This window comes from Thalassophryne amazonica, chromosome 10 (assembly GCF_902500255.1).
Source record: "Thalassophryne amazonica chromosome 10, fThaAma1.1, whole genome shotgun sequence".
NCBI lineage: Eukaryota > Metazoa > Chordata > Actinopteri > Batrachoidiformes > Batrachoididae > Thalassophryne > Thalassophryne amazonica.
In genome coordinates this window covers 59,353,150-59,370,507 of record NC_047112.1, presented here as the reverse complement: position 1 = coordinate 59,370,507, position 17,358 = coordinate 59,353,150, and the positions used below count along the sequence as shown (strand labels likewise).

General features: G+C 39.1%; 1 protein-coding gene and 1 long non-coding RNA gene across 2 annotated transcripts in view; both read right to left on the bottom strand.

Annotated features, from left to right (window-relative positions):
• Positions 1-7,669: 7,669 nt before the first annotated feature.
• Positions 7,670-10,143, bottom strand: LOC117518820. Its single transcript, XR_004563085.1, has 2 exons — positions 8,410-10,143; positions 7,670-8,350 (listed from the first exon to the last, which is right to left on the bottom strand). It is a non-coding gene; the product is annotated as an uncharacterized LOC117518820 (long non-coding RNA).
• A 111-nt stretch (positions 10,144-10,254) lies between these two features.
• The window catches only part of slc35e1 (solute carrier family 35 member E1), a 56,619-nt gene continuing 49,515 nt past the window's right edge, over positions 10,255-17,358 (bottom strand). Inside the window, exons 5-6 of the mRNA XM_034180059.1 lie at positions 15,204-15,449; positions 10,255-12,206 (exon numbers count right to left, since the gene is read on the bottom strand). Of these exons, the coding sequence (XP_034035950.1) occupies positions 11,982-12,206; positions 15,204-15,449 (471 nt within the window). The 3' untranslated portion in view covers positions 10,255-11,981. The remainder of the gene's footprint in view (positions 12,207-15,203; positions 15,450-17,358) is intronic.

The following is a 17,358-nucleotide window of genomic DNA, read 5'->3' as shown; positions in this document are numbered from 1 at the left end:
TCATTGGGGAGAAGGTCATTGAAGGTAAATTTTAAGTTTTTCACTCTGATGTCCACCAAACATGGTACACATGAGTAGGGTTCTGGAATTGCCCGAGTGAGGTTCCACGTCCTTTTCTTTATTTCAGCTAAACTTGCTATATCAGTGAAGACTGACCCCAAAATTACCCTTAAAGTTGTATGGCTTTTCAAATTTCACAAAACTGACAAAATCTAAGCAGTATAAGATTGGTTTATTTTTGAAACGTGTTGCAAAATTACAGTTCATTTTAATGAAGAGAACATATTTACCTGGGGGGAATTCCATAAGGAATATTTTATTTTCCTTTTAATGCCATTTGCAGGAGGAAGTGCGTGTACACATGCATAAGGTTTTGAAATTACCAGAAGTTACCTTTGACCTTGCATGATGCAAGTACACGGGGCATGCACGCTAATGGCCGCAAGATATCTTGTAAATCACTTTAGAGGTGTTTTCTGGTTACAAAAACAGCATTTTTGGATTTAGGACTGTTTATTTATTGATCATTTTTACAAAATATAAGAGACACATATTAGATTTATTCAGAAATAAGCTGTTTTGGAGCATTCTCCAACATGTTAAATTATTTTGTTTGAGCAAGCAGCCAGCTGGTGTCACTGTGCCTCTCTACTCTGATTGGCTGTTATCTTGCGCTTCCCAGCATCCCTTCACAAGTCGGGGAACTCCCACATGATCTATGACATTGCTATGGTCTCTGTCATAAATTGTATGGGTGGCTACTGAGTGTAGTTCAAAACTTGCCATCTGTCCATTTGAATTTTTCCCTTCAGGAGAACTATTTATTAATCATTTGCAGATGATGTGAATTTTGATCATATTGGCAATGTCATGGATCCCTTATTTAAATATTCATAAATACAATGATACTGCTGTCAAACAAAAGTGTTTTTATGATTTAAATCTTAAAATAGAACGCAACACTAAAATACCCTCAGCCGAAAGAGCATTTGAGTATTGTCTTCTTTATAATTTGCAGCTGTTTAATTGGAATCCCAGTGCAGTGTGTGTGTGTGTGTGTATATATATATATATATATATATATATAATACAAATAATGAATGTTTATGAGTTCAATGGTACAAATATTTCATGAGGTGAAATATTTACTATAGCAGTCATACGACTGGAGTTATGCTGAGCACAGACGGATGGACGCAAAGTTTTCGTAATACCCTATGGCTATATTTGATGGCTTTGGGTAAAAACCCAAAGGCTGTACATCTTTAAAGAATTCATTCTGACAAAGGCATTTTGACTTTCAACCTGATTCATACCAAATGTGGCACTCACTTAGATGGTTTCCAGAACTGCTCTGACAAGTTCAGCCAGAGGTTGATCATTTGGGTGAAGGGCAAGGTCAGCCAGAGGTAAAATGTCACATTACCATAATGCTTACTCTCTTCAAGCCATAGTCTGCTTTTATTGGATTGGAAACCAGCAGGAGAACTGGTATTGTCACTTGAACTCCTCCCAATAACAGATGGATGATTCTCTGCTCAGACTAAACCTCAAACACCATTTTAACGGCACATTTCTGGCCTCCTGTGGGTACTAACCTCACTGAATATGCATTTTACAGCAATAAATGATACGGTCCATAATTTTGCAAGACAAATTGCCAATGTAACAGTATTTGAATTGTAATGAAAATGTAACATAAATGTGTCCACAATCATATTTTTTAACTGAATATTTATTGTATGTTTTTATTAAAACAGCTGATAGTTGATTTGACAATAAGGTGTCCTCTCATGTTTGTATTTCCAGCAAATTTTGTAATAAATGTGAGCATGAGTGGATTTTCTATTTTTATTTTGGATAGAAATTACGGTCAGTCCTCGCCCCGGTTCTGGGTAAGCGGTTGAAGATGAGTGAGTGAGTCTTTCTGGCCTTCTTCACACCGAGATACAACTCTTAACGCTTCCACTTTTCACCTTCAAAGTTACATTTGTTTTAAAATTTAAGAAAGTGGTCTCCTACAATTTCTTATAAATTTGGGTTGTATGTAATTATGGTTTTACTGTTATTGATTGAAAAGTTTATATATATATATATATATATATATATATATATATATATATATATATATATATATACACTCAGTTTTAACTTGATAATTGATCAGACTTTTTTTTCCTCATAAAATAAATAAATTCACATTTTTCTTTTGTTGGAATAAAAATGGAAGTTTTATCACCAACACCAACAATTTAAAGCCACAGTGTGTAGAATTTAAGAAAGACAGCATTCATAGCATCTTTTCATTAGAGTATCTGGTCTGTTTTGTACCTCTGGCAACAAAGTTGGGCAGAGGTTATGTTTTCGCCAGTTTGTTTGTTTGTCAGTCTGTGAATAGCTTGGACCCCACAATTTTTCATATATCATTATGACATTTTTACAGAGGATTTATATCCTGATGGGCAAGAACTGCTTCGGTTTTCAAGGTCATAAGTCAAAGGTCAAAATCAGCAAAAAATCCTTATCTTTTAACATTGAACAAATTTTCAAAAATTCATAAATCTGCCAAAAAAGATTTCTTTCATATATTAAAGTGTTATGTAGGATGGCATCCTTTATCAACTGACAACAGTTTGATCTGCCTCTGATCTGGGGTATAGATTTTGTGGCCATTAAAACCTCATTTAATGTATATTTTACATTATATCATAACCAAACATGTCCCAATCGCTCTCATATTTGAAAGTGAGGTGCAGACTGACACTCACAATCGCCTGACAATATTTGATCCAGATCTGATCAGGACTGTACATTTTGCATTATATCTCAATCAAATGTGGCTCAATCACTCTCATTTTTCTGTTATGGATTTACCTACACCACCACCAAATTGGATGGGGACTCCAATTTTATGCCCATTTGTTTGACTTCCAGTTATCAGTCGGAAACCAGGTGCAAAAAAGCAATGACAAATTGGGCATAGCAGAGATAACATTGGTTACACCTGCAAAATATAGCGAAGATTCATCCCATCCTGTCTGTGACTGATGCGGAGACCCTGATTCATGCATTTGTTTCTTCTAGATTGGACTACTGCAATGTTCTATTTTCTGGTTTACCACAGTCCAGCATTAGGGCTCTCCAATTGGTTCAAAATGCTGCTGCCAGACTTTTGACAGGAAGCAGAAAGTTTGACCACATTACACCCATTTTGGTGTCTCCTCACTGTCTTCCTGTCCCTGTGAGATCAGATTTTAATGTCCTGCTACTAACCTGTAAAACTGTTCATGGACTGGCACCTCTCTACTTAGCTGACCTGATTAAACCCTACGTATCGGCTCTGTGTTCTTAGGGTGCAGGACTACTTTGTGTCCCTAGGGTGTCTGCGGGTCACAGAGCTTTCTCTTATCATGCCTCTGTTCTGTGGAATGATCTCCCTGCATCAATAAAACAGTCAGATTCTGTAGAGACTTTCAAGTCCAGACTTAAGACGCACTTGTTTTCCCTTTCATATGGCTAGAATACTGGCATAGTATATTACTATGCTGTTTACCCTTTTAAATGAATTTTATTCGGAAATGGAGTGGGCCACAGACTCAACTTTATCTAAAGTCTGGGTCTGTTAGTGAAGCTTAGGGCTAGTGGCCGGCGATCACCAGTGTTTTCTTCTGTTTTTCTTGTTGCTTAGTGCTGACAAATAATACTGTATTTGTTGTCTTTCCAATGCATGATTCTGTTTTTTTCTTTCTCTTTGTTTGAGGTGCGGCTCCATCCAGAGATGTGAGTGGGTGTCTATTTCTGCAACCCTCCTCTCCTAGGCACTGGCAAAATTTCCTGTATATTTGTTTTGTAAATTTTTTGTCAATTGTGTTGGTAGCATGGCCCAAGCAGAGGGTCACCCCTTTGCACCTGGTCTGCTTGAGGTTTCTTCCTCAAATCATCAGAGGAAGTTTTTCCTTACCACTGTTGCCTGTGTGCTTGCTCTAGGGGTTGGTAAGGTTAGAACTTACTTGTGTGAAGTGCCTTGAGGCAACTTTGTTGTGATTTGGCCCTATATAAATGAAAATAAATTGAAATGTTCTGTGAAAATTATCTGAAAAAGAATTCAGAAACTGAAAGTTGAAAAAAAAAAAAAAACCCCCAACATCACAAAAAACTTTGATTTGAGTGCACAAACTAAATTGAATAAATGAAATATTTTTTCAAGGTAAAAATCTGTGGAATTGGAAACTAGTGTTGGCGGAGGTCTGCACTCTACGAGCGTGGTGCTCTAGTATAAGTTTAGAATGAGACCTTCATACCTACATCAGTGCTACCAGAGCTGATCTGAAATTCATGGGCACAAAAATGAGTGGAACCACAAATATTTTTAATGATATTTGGGTCATTTGGAGGCAGGTCAGTGAAAATAAATTGACAATATTAGTCAAATATTATCTAAAGGTTAAGGTCAAAGTTTAAGAAATAATTGTTTTCTAAAATCGTGAAAAGATGCAGCGTGAGGCTGCCACAGAGATGTGCGTGATTGGAGTACAGAAGTGGAGACTGTGTGGGATAAGTTGAAGATGGGATCATTTAAAATAAAAAATAGCATACTTTAAAAAAGAGAAATATTTGTAGAAGTTGTTTATGGCATCAGCAATGCTGGTTAAGTTCTGTGTAATTATGATACAATTTTGCAGTTCAGGCACATTTTTATCTCTAATAATGTTTGCGGCTGGACTAAATTAAAGCACATCCATAACTGATCTACACAGGAGACCACAGTGTTGACACAATAACCTAAAAAGGACATACTTACTTCATGTTTTGCATTTTGCAGCATGACTGAAAGACTGAAGAATAAAGAAGAGGAATCAGTGGTTGCTCTCTTTTATGCAGTGCTAGCGCAGGTTAAAGAGGAACTATGCAACTCTGGTCAGTTTCTCACAATTTTGTCAGTTTTTTTGGGGGGGGGGGGGGTGTTCACATTCTTCTCTACACTGCTCCCCCTATAACTCCACAGTACGTATGTCACAGAATTGTTTAAGAACTCACTGCCGGCCCTCCCCCCACTGTCCATGTACATTTGTTTTCAACGGAGCTGTCAAATGCAATCCACGGAGCCAAATCAAGAAAGCGACAACACAGAAATAGAGAACAGAGAGTTTCTTCCAATATACAAGGTCTGTTAGAAAAGTATCGGACCTTTTTATTTTTTTCAAAAACCTGATGGATTTGAATCACGTGTGCTTACATGAGCAAACCTTGAACCTTCGTGCGCATGCGTGAACTTTTTCACGCCTGTCGATTGCATAATTCTCTGGTAAGCAGCCTTTGTGTGAGATGTGTGTCGTGCGCTTGTTTTGTCATTCCAAGGAAAAAGACGGAACGACTGGAGCAGCGCCGCATCAAATTTTGCCAGAAACTGGGCGACAGCCAGGTGGAAACCATTCGGATGATTCAGACGGCTTTCGGTGACGATTCTATGGGCATCACACAGATTAAGGAGCGGTACAACCGCTTTAAAGACGTCCGCACAATTGTGGAGAGCGAGCCGTGCTCCGGGTGGCCATCAACATGCTGAAATGACGAGATCATTTCCAAAGTGAACAATGTGGTGATGCGGGACCGTCGTGTGACTGTCCGAGAAATTGCGGAAGAGGTGGACATCAGCACTTTTTCGGCACATTCCACTGTGACAGAAGATTTGGCCAAAAGAGTGGTGGTGAAATTCATGCTGCTTCTGACGGTGGAGCAAAAGCGCCTCCGTGTTGAAGTCTCACAAGACATGCTGTAACATGCCCACCTCTTCCACAATTTCTCGGATAGTCACATGACTGAAAAGTCACCGAAAGCCGTCTGAATCATCCGAATAGTTTCCACCTGGCTGTCGCCCAGTTTCTGGCAAAATCTGATGCGGCGCTGCTCCAGTCGTTCCATCTTTTTCCTTGGATTGAAAATCCGCCGAGCGACGACACACACCTCACACAAAGGCTGCTTACCAGGAAATGATGCAATCGACAGGCGTGAAAAAGTTCACGCATGCGCACGAAGGTTCAAGGTTTGCTCATGCAAGCACACGTGATTCAAATCCATCAGGTTTTTGAAAAAAATAAAAAGGTCCGATACTTTTCTAACAGACCTCGTACTTACAGGTGCAGCAGCAAGAACACCAGGTCTGCATCTATTTTACATGCATCTCTATCTTTCAGCTCGTTATTCCAAGAAAGCTGGTTGTCTGTCAAATTTGCATTTCGTTGCATAAATCGGCAGTTCCGCATCCCGACAATATTGTGCTGTAAATACAGCGTGCACATGCAAATTTTAAATTTTTGAAATTGATAAGACACTTATTGCTGTTGTATTTTTATGTAAAGACAAAACTTGCATGGATTTTCTTTGGTAGTGGAGCTCATCTCGGCGGGTGAGGTGTTCCATCGAGATGAGCTCCACCACGACAAGCCCACCTCCCCCACCGAAATAAACCCACGTAAGTTTTATCTTCACATACAAATACAGTAATAAGTGTCTTTTCAATTTAAAAAAGTAAAGATTTGCATGTACACACTGTCTTTAAAGCAGAATAGTCGTTAGATGATGTGGAGTTCATGCACAGTTGTGTGGTAAAGACAGGTGGCTCAACTCCACGGGTGAGGTGTTAAAGTCCATGGTAGTGAGAGATGCACATGCACATCTCGACGCGTAGTTCATCTCCTTAGGACACCAGGTTTGCCATGACAATGAACATGTAAGAAATAACACCTTTGTTGTGTTTTTCTTAAAGCTACTAGCTTGCCGGTGCTTCATTACGAGGGGCGTGTACGTGCTGTTTTAGTCCTCTTAAGAGATTGAGATTTGATTTATTGTCACTGTCATTACACGAGTGCAACAACAACGAAATTGTGTCCACACTCCAATGAGTGGGGCGGGGGCGCAGCAACATGTGGTCGCGCCGCTGCCGTCAGCTTGGGGGGGGCATGAGCAGGGAGTCCCAAGCTGAAGCAGTTTGTGTTTCACCTGAGACCTGAGGCTCTTACTGAAAGGACACCAAATCGTCGTTGCTAAAATTGCAAGGCTTGTTTTCTGCCACAAGTCATTTAGTGATTACAATTACTACAAAACTGTAAAATTAACTTAAAAATGTTGTATAGCTCCTCTTTGATAATACTGAGAACACTAACTTTGTGAAATACACGTTGCTCATCACGAGAAGGCAAGGAAACATGAATCCCTGTCACCAAAGAATCAAAAGCATGAAAGGAAACAAAATAGTTACCTGTGACAGCATAATGCAATCTGCAGCCTCACCCCAAGAGGACACTAATCCTTCACATTGTGGCTTTAAAGAGCTGTCTCTCATACATCAGAAGCTCGATGATGTCTGAGGTCCACCTGAAGGACTTTTAAAATCCACACCAGGCTTTTGTAAGAAACGAGGCTTAAAAATCACTGAAGACATGCAGTTTGGTGAAAATTCTCAATGGATTCATCACTACTCCCTTCAAATTACACATTCACTGCTTTTGACTCATCTGGGAAATGTACATTACAGAGTCTTTTGTCATCTTATTCTTACATGTGTAACTGCACTTGCTTTTGGCAACAAACATGTTCTGCACAACCTGCAACATGACAGACACACATACAGTACAAGTGTCTGAATACTTAAAAAAAAAAAAAATCATGATTGCCCATAATGCATTTATTTCTCCCCGACATTTAAAAATAGCATTTACTAAACATAAGTGAGCATGACTGTACACGGCTGTGCCTCTGTACATTTCATAGCTTGCTTGACACCATAAATTAAAAACATATATACATACATGAGTGAAGTAAAAATTCTCTCAAGATCCTTTAAAGACGCACAAAAATATGTATACAAGTTTTACAAAGCAATCTGCAGAGTCTCCAGTGATTAACATTTACAAATCAGTTTAACCTTAATACAACATAAAACCATCATCTAAATCTAGACTCAAGAGTTTGTAATCAGAGGATTTCCAGTTACATGGCTCACCATGAACCCCCCCCCCCCCCCCCCAATCTTCATCACAAGAAAAAAGTAAATAAATCACTGCCTCTGTTACTGCAAAGAAGCCAGCCATCCTATCATGCATTACTACTAAAAAAAAAATATATATATATATTGTACATTAGGCAACTTTCTAAAATACATCAACAAAAGCAGATGAAGAAATTAAAACTGCAGCAATGGATGTGTAACTAAATGCATTCAAAATGTAATAGTTTCCCTTTTCGTGGTCAAATTACATTGATTTGTGAAAAAGAAAAAAATGTGTGAAGCCTAGTGTCTCTGGTACGACTATAAATCCACAACGATTGAAGAATGACTAAATATAATAATCTACTTCAGATTTTTCTACTTTAAAAAAAAATAGTAGCAACAAAATGTTTTCAAGATACCAAAAAAATTCTGGATGTAAATTTCCCATATTCACCACAAACTACTACATTTATTTATGTCTAATAATTTGAACTCTGAAATACAGCATAGATGTCACAGCCATGATAAATGCTGTTCTCAACTACATTTTTTTTGTACTGTTCTGACTGGTCAGTGAATGAATAATCTTATTTTTTTTTTTTTGATTAGGTTAATGGGCTTGTCATTTCATTTTCTTGCAGAGCTGTCATAAAAAAAAACAACTTCAGTATGAAAGATATTTTAGGTTATCTGGTAAATCAGTAATCATTGGGGTAAGAAATCCTGCCTGACTTAATGTGATCATGTGACCCAGTACAAGTTTAAGTTGTGTTCCATTTCTTTCCCCCACCCAGGATACATCTTTAGATTACATATACATCTGAAGATGCTTCTCACCTTCATTCAGCTGAGGTGACTGCAGCCTTGGCCAGGAGGGGTCGATGTCACCCATCGTTCATTAGGTGTTTCGACTCTCATCCGTAAAACCCTCCCGATGGTGGGTCGGCAGCCAAGTCAGTGCCCCATCTTCCCCTCCTGGCTTCCAGCTTAACTCTCTCCTGCTCCATAAGCAGCAAGAGACTCTTTCTGTTGCCCCCCACCCCCATCCTGCAAGCTGTTGCCTTTCTTTTCTTCCTTATCATTCCAATGGCTGTGAGCATTTTCTTCACTGACTGAGCAGGGAATCCTCTACAACCGACCTCAATCTGGAACAGCCGTGCTTTCCAACCTTCCCCCCTGCAGTCGTGCAGAAGATCTTGATATTTGGCACATTAAAATAATAATAATTCAACTACTCTACCCAAAATTTCATTTTCATGTGGAGATATCTGTGTGCACCTACTCAAGTAGCTACAGCTGCAAGACTGAGTTTAGCAATAAATCAGGACAGACAGACAAGTACACAGTTATTTAAGCAGCACTCCAACCACATAAACATTACTGATAAATTCCAGTGGTCCAGTGAGACACAATACAACAAAATAAAAGTCTACCATGGAAACCTTCACAGTGATAAATGAAAATATTCAATTCTGACTATTTTGATTTGCTCAACTCAAAATACAGTTAAGGGTATATCTGGTTTGTCCACAAGGGGCAGAAAAACATTAAAAACCAAACAGCTTGTGTTAACCTTTAACCACAAATCATCAGTTAATTGCATAAATGATACTTAAATATTTTAAAATTGAAGTACACAGCAGATAATTAACTGTTTTTAGTTTTCTATCATAATTTAGTGTTAAAAAAAAAAAAATCAATTCACAAATGCCCATCAGTTTTCCAAAGCAAAAGGACATATGTTATCCAAAAGCTAGATTTTACTTATTTAATACTGGTTACAACCCCATTTAGAAAACTGAACCAGTTTCAAGTGTTTAATGATTTTTTTAAAGTGACAAATATCTGGTTTAAAACCTAATTTCATGTCAATGAAAAGCAGCTTAAACCGCAGTATAGAATTGTTTATGACCATTTAAATTAGGCTATCTTCAGAGTAGCCATAGATAAAATTTTAATTGGGTTACACAAGAAATAATTGCTCTTCATGCTAAACAAATAACGTGACAGTGTCTGTTCAGTCTTTCATAAAATGTTAAACTATTAATAAAATACAGACTAGAACATGTTTGTCCTTATTAAATATATGACGACTGAATTTGAAAACAAATACATAACCTTAAATACAAGGTTAACCTGGTACACTTAAAAAAAAAAAAAAAAAAAAAAAAAAAAAGTGCACTGACCCTAAAAAATATTTTTGAATCAGCTGATCTGAGATGGAATATGTGACTGCCACTGGGGGGTTTCCTCTCTGTTTTTTCATAAAGTCATGAAAACTGTGCAAAGACAGCAGTCTATGCTGCAAAGTCAAAAGCAAATGACTGATATTTTCTAAATGAAACAGTTCAAGCACTGAGAAGATGTTTCCTTCATAATAAATTATCTATTACATGCTTTCTGACAAGAATCAAGTCTGATATCCACCTGCTATTACAATTTAATCTTTAATTGCACAAAGTATTCCTGTGATTTCACACGAGTCGACTCATACAACCCATGAAGTCTATAACCAAAAGACAATTAACAGTACAGTTAAACCTGCAAAACACATTTTGTTGTTTCAGAAGGTGCAAACGTATGACAGACCTCTACTTCAGATATAAATGTGACAGAACTGCTTTGGTTCAATGCCCAAAAATCACCCACCAGAGGAGATAAACTTGTCAGACTGGGACATTTTTTTCTGTCAAATCGTCAAAAGGAACTTATGCAACCCGTGCCCATTAATCATTACTATGCACATAGCTATAGAATGGTTTTGTAGAATATTACATGGATACGATTACTCTATGAAAGACTTTTTTTTTTTCTTTTTGGATGTGTGTATATATAGGTCACTGATAATTCTAGACAACAGAACCAGTCTCGGGTTTGTTTTTGGAATCCATTTACAATTAGACTGAAGTCCACGTGTTTTCAATAATGATTTCAATGGTAGTTGGATGCACTGTCATGACTCCACTGATCAAAATGAGCAGCACAATGAATATGTAGACCAGTCAGGCTCCTGGAGACCACCTGGCCACTTCCACCCAGTGCTAACTAAATTAACTCAGGTGTGCTCAGCCAATCAAGACCTAGGAAACATTCACGTCAATTAATCAGCTGTGTTTGCTGATGTGGACAGTGGGGGGCAGATGTTTTCTAAGAGCAGGACTGCTGACCCATCACAGATTTTGAAATGTTTGTCAGGCACTTGTAATAATTCAAATTAAAGTGAAATGTTGTACCTCCTCGAACAATGACAAGTGGAAACTTAATGCAGGCTGAGAAAAAGAATGAAGCTTTAGCAGCAAAATTCTTGTTTGTACTTTAGCATTTACTTAAAACAATACCTGACAACAGTTTGCACTAATGTAACAAAACTACTTTTTCCCTATGAGGATTCCCCCACCCCAACAACAACAAGAATTTGTTCACTATATTACAAGTGCCTCATAAAGAAAGAAGACAATGAAAAAAGAGAATGGAAGAAAAAAAAAAAAAAAAAAAAAAAAGCCTAAACCACAGGGTTAAGGCACTCCCTCCAAAATATCCTTCATTACAAAGCGTGAGACACTCTTGTTCTGGTGCCAGTGAAGCGTTCACATAAATACTCAGTACTTCTGAACAAAACTGATGGTTGGACATGAAAAGCAAAGTGAGGCAGACAGTGAGGTGCACGTCCTTCCTTATTTGCATCCTGGTGTGGTACACTCCAGTGTTCCCAGATCATGGCTTAATCACTCACCAAAAAGTCTCAGAATGGTCGATATGCATGTTGTTTTCTCACATACCAGCCGACATAGTCTGTACCAAAATAATAAACAAGTGAAGCTGAAGTTTTAGGCAGAGTGGGACATGGGAGAGGTCAAGTCACAGGCCCTTCCTCTGCTCCTGTCATTTCCCCGTTCCAAAAACAGCACTTCAGTCACTGAAATGGCCGATTTGAAGAAACTGCTGCAGTGACAGCACCAACACAGTACTGTGCAGGGCAGTGACCCGTCCTTTAGACCACATACTGGTGGTTGTTGCCGTAGTTTGTCGTGTACGTTTGCCGGCTGTACTGGAAGTAGTCGGTCAACACGTTGTTCCGGCTGTGCTGAAGCTCTGAACTGTGGGAGAAAGGCACTGACCCGTTGGCTTGGATCTTATCCAGTGCTGGGTTGTCAAAGGACAAGTCCTGCTTGTGGCTGGGCAACAGCTGCTTCTGCTGGTTAGCGTCATACTTGGCCTGTTGGCAGGAAAAAAAATGAAAAGGAACGAAAAAAATGAGAAAACTGACTGTAGATGAGTAGGTACTACAAAGCTGACTTTAAAAAGTCATCTTACCATTCTGCATCAACCCCACTGCAATCGACACAGGTATACCCCCCCCCCCACACACACACACACACAACCCCCCACCTTGGACCAATATCTCTGCTATTTTGGAATTGTGGGATAACTTGGGCCCACAGGTTGAGCTCGCCGGACTACTTTCGCCACCCTGCTCAGCGTGCCGCTCTCATTGGAGCAACAACACACAGAATGTGTCTCTTCCCAGATAGATCTCTTTCAGTGCAACTTCTTGTTTTGACTTTAACATGAAGTTAACACCCGTCTTTCATCGCCAACTGTAAATGGTAATCAAAACATTCCAATCGTATCTTTCTGAACTCTTCCACATCAAACTCCATCGTGTCAATGTTTACAATGTGCTTTGCTCATAACTTTTAAGTTTCTTAAATATTTATTATGGCCACTCTCAAAACTTCAGTTATGTTTATAATTTTATTACTGGTAAATTTTAGAATTAATTTAGATGAGATATACTCATTATCTCACAGGAATATATCACAATTATCTGGGAACTACTTTTTGCGCAGGAATTCATCAAGCACGTCAGTCGCAGGCGCGCACTAACACAGAATACCCAGAAACTGGACAGTTGTTCGGCCATAACGAGAGCGTCCACTTTTAGCTTGCAATAAGCTAAGTTAGTGGTGCTTGCGAGAGTGTGACAACCCCCTTTAATCACAAGGTGCCATTTATGAAAAATGTGAAGCTTTAACACACAAAAGCCAAGCTAGCTGCTCATTATTTATGTTATTGTACCAGTGACCTGCAAAGCTTGAACACTGGTGAAAAAAAACCAAACTACATTACACAGACAGACAATTGTATGTGGCACCCACTATTTTCTTTTAAGTTTGACTCCAGACCCCCGCTCCGTGAAGCATTTCAAACAAGAGGTCGGGCAAGACACGTGGTCCAAAACAGTAGGTCTGATTCAGGCACTGCACAGTCCAACAACAACATCATGCTGACCATCAAGATTTATACCTTTTTAAAATGACACTTTGCCTTTAACAAAACAGATGTTTAGTGTGAATCAGTAGCTACTGAGGAGTTTTAATGGCTCCAATGGATCATGCAAACAGTGCACTGCAAAAAGGGGCGTCTAAAAACAAGATAAAAACACTAAATCTGAGGCAAATTATTATTAAATTGTTGTATGGACAGATAATTTCACTTAAGATGCCACCCCTGCTAGACCTATTATGAAGATAGGAGTAAAAAAATCTGTGGGTCAGATGTTGGACTCTGTAAAGTGATGCATTCTACAAAAAGCTCTGAGTACTAATTGATGCTGGGTATTTAACAGTAGTTTTCAAGACTACACTGCTGTCAGCTCCGGTAAGATAAAAGCTTTAAAAAACAGCTGATTACAGTGCTGTCAAATCACTTAACAAAAAGTTACTTTACAGAAGATCGTGAACTGCAGATGCACCGAAATGACTGACAAAATGAATCGGGCAGCACAGTCTCGTTTGAAGGCGGGCGCTAAAGGGGTAAAATATGACGCATATGATGTAATTTCCCTATTCTGGGGACAAACACGGCACTTTCTCTGAGTTTTTGGGCAAATTACACACAGTGAAAATGCAAAGCAAAAGCGACAATGCAGTAGAAAGTGGACGTGTTGCGGTTTGTTTATGACCCGGAGCTCAAACGTGTGGAGGCGGCTGTGCAGGCGAGAGAGCGTAGTGACTCTGGTTAGCTGTGTAGGTGAACACTTACCAACACGACCTCTCCCATTCGCCTCGTTTTCCCTTCTACACTGGGAACTGAAAAAAACTGCACTTTCGCAACTGCTTCAGTGATTGCAGCCAAATACAAAACAGTACACCAGTACTGAAAATTTCATGGAAAAATTCCGCACGGTTCCAGAGATATGCATGAAATTTACCCCCAAAATAGCACTTTTTTCATCAATTTTGTGTGACATTGATATTTAGCATTATGATTTAAAGCTGAATGTTAAAGAAATAAAATTGTATTTTGTCAGTTTGTTTGTGCTTCATACTAACACACAGTAATACATTTTTGTAAAGGTAGAAATGTCATTTCCTAGAAAAAGCATGTTTCTAAAGCAAGGTAAAACTGTTGCAAGTGTAACGCTGAGAATAAGTCCTTGATTTATTTGTGTCAACACCTTAGCTATATCTCCTACTCTGCTTCAATAGAATAATTACATTACTTGTTCAATAATACCAGGAACTAATGGACAGAATTTCTTTGTTTCAGGCTTCTGTAGACTAAAGAAGATACCTCCAACTGTTGTCGCAAGCATTACGCTCTAGCACATTATAGTATATATATGCACTGATAATTTCTAGCAATGACTGAACCGAGACCAATAGAAATATTGAACCTCTGATATATAACTACACCTAAAATGATAATTCACAAAAATGACCACTTTTAAATTTTGAAGGTTATGTCACACTTTGGCTTCATTATTTTTGAACTAGGCCTTAGGGTTCAAATGAGACTGCGCTATCCTATTAATGTGGTGGAGTTTATAAACAACAACAAAAAAACCCAACACTATTCTGGCCTGACGGGGGTTCCTGTTGGCCTGGTGTGTCACCAGGCATCAAACTGTAAGGAAAATATTGCTTTCTATTGGCAAAATTCTAAAACTAGTCATTCACAAACTATAACAGCACACAGGCTTTCAGACATACTGCAAAAGGACTTGGGTTGTCAAATTTATGTCAGCATCAGAAGAAGAAATATAAAGGGCGACATGCAAAACAGTTTTCAGATAAAAACATAACCCTCTGTCATGAAGTGTCATTTGTGGATATAAGAAGAAGAAACTTCATTTCTCCACAACTATGCTTCTTGCCTGTGTTTATTCCTCCTACCTGACTTGCTAAGATCCATCCTCAGTGTTGCTCACCTTGTTATAGAGGAAGACCCCGACGATGGCCGTCATCATACCCAGGATGTTGGTGAGGGTGACGGGATTACGCAGCATTAACAGTGAGATGCTGATGACCATGATCCTCTTGGTGGCATTGGCCACTGCGTAGCTGAGTGGGCTGACGAGGTTGAGCACACTGAAGGCGATAACATTCTGAGCAAAGTTGCAGAAGCCGCTGATGAGCAGGAGGGTGAGGGTCCGAGTCGATCCTGATATGTCCGACTTTCAGGAAGACAGTGAGGACATTGAGGTGGTCAACCAAGACTAATCTGAGTGTTGCCTTTGGTGCATATATACAGTGAGGAAAATAAGTATTTGAACACCCTGCAGTTTTGCAAGTTCTCCCACTTAGAAATCATGGAGGGGTCTGAAATTTTCATCTTAGGTGCATGTCCACTGTGAGAGACAATCCAAAAAAAATCTGGAAATCACAATGTATGATTTTTTTAATATTTTATTTGTACGTTACTGCTGCAAATAAGTATTTGAACACCTGTGAAAATCAATGTTAATATTAGGTACAGTAGCCTTTGTTTGCAATTACAGAGGTCAAACGTTTCCTGTAGTTTTTCACCAGGTTTGCACACAGTGCAGCAGGGATTTTGGTCCACTCCTCCATACAGATCTTCTCCAAATCTTTCAGGTTTGGAGTTTCAGCTCCCTCCAAAGATTTTCTATTGAGTTCAGGTCTGGAGACTGGCCAGGCCACTCCAGAACCTTGAAATTCTTCTTACTGAGCCCCTCCTTAGTTGCTCTGCCTGTGTGTTTGGGGTCATTGTCATGCTGGAAGACCCAGCCATGACCCATCTTCAATACTTTTACTGAGGGAAGGCGGTTGTTTGCCAAACTCTCACAATACATGACCCCATCCATCCTCCCTTCAATACGGTGCAGTTGTCCTGTCCCCTTTGCAGAAGAGCACCCCCAGAGTATGATGTTTCCACCCCCATGTTTCACAGTTGGGATGGTTTTCTTGGGGTTGTTCTCATCCTCTAAACATGGTAAGTGGAGTTGATTCCTAAAAGCTCTATTCTGGTCTCATGACCTTCTCATGACCTTCTCCCATGCCTCCTCTGGATCATCCAGATGGTCACTGGTGAACTTCAAATGGGCCTGGGCATGTGCTGGCTTGAGCAGGGGGACCTTGCTGCCCTGCAGGATTTTAAACCTTGACAGCATCATGTGTTACTAATGTAATCTTTGTGACTGTGGTCCCAGCTCTCTTCAGGTCATTGACCAGGTCCTCCTGTGTAGTTCTGTGCTTTCTCAGAATCATCCTTACCCCACAAAGTGAGATCTTGCATGGAATCCAAGACCGAGGGAGATTGACAGTCATCTTGTGTTTCTTCCACTTTCTAATAAATAATCATAACAGTTGTTGTCTTCTACCAAGCTGCTTGCCTGTTGTCCTGTAGCCCATCCCAGCCTTGTGCAGGTCTACAGTTTTGTCCCTGGTGTCCTTAGACAGCTCTTTGGTCTTGGCTATAGTGGACAGGTTGGAATGTGATTGATTGAGTGTGTGAACAGGTGTCTTTTATACAGGTAACAAGTTCAAACAGGTGCAATTAATACATGTAAAGAGTGCAGAATAAGAGGGCTTCTTAAAGAAAAATTAACAGTTCTGTGTGAGCCAGAATTCCTGCTGGTTGGTAGGTGTTCAAATACTTATTTGCAGCAGTAACATACAAATAAATTATATTTTATATATATATATATATATATATATATATATATATATATATATATAAAAATCATACATTGTGATTTCCAGATTTTTTTTTTAGATTATGTCTCTCACAGTGGACATGCACCTAAGATGAAAATTTCAGACCCCTCCATGATTTCTAAGTGGGAGAACTTGCAAAATCACAGGGTGTTCAAATACTTATTTTCCTCACTGTATATACATACACATACATACACACAGGCACATACATATAAACTTAATAAGTAGTCACATTATGAGGTCTTTAATCTAACTGATGTGTGTGTGTTTTGTGTGTATATATATATATATAAACTTAATAAGTAGTCACATTATAGGGTCTTTAATCTAACTGATGGAGGGAACAAGAAAATTCTGCAGTTGAGTACTGCTATTGAGGTGGGCGCCATTACTGAGGTATTACCT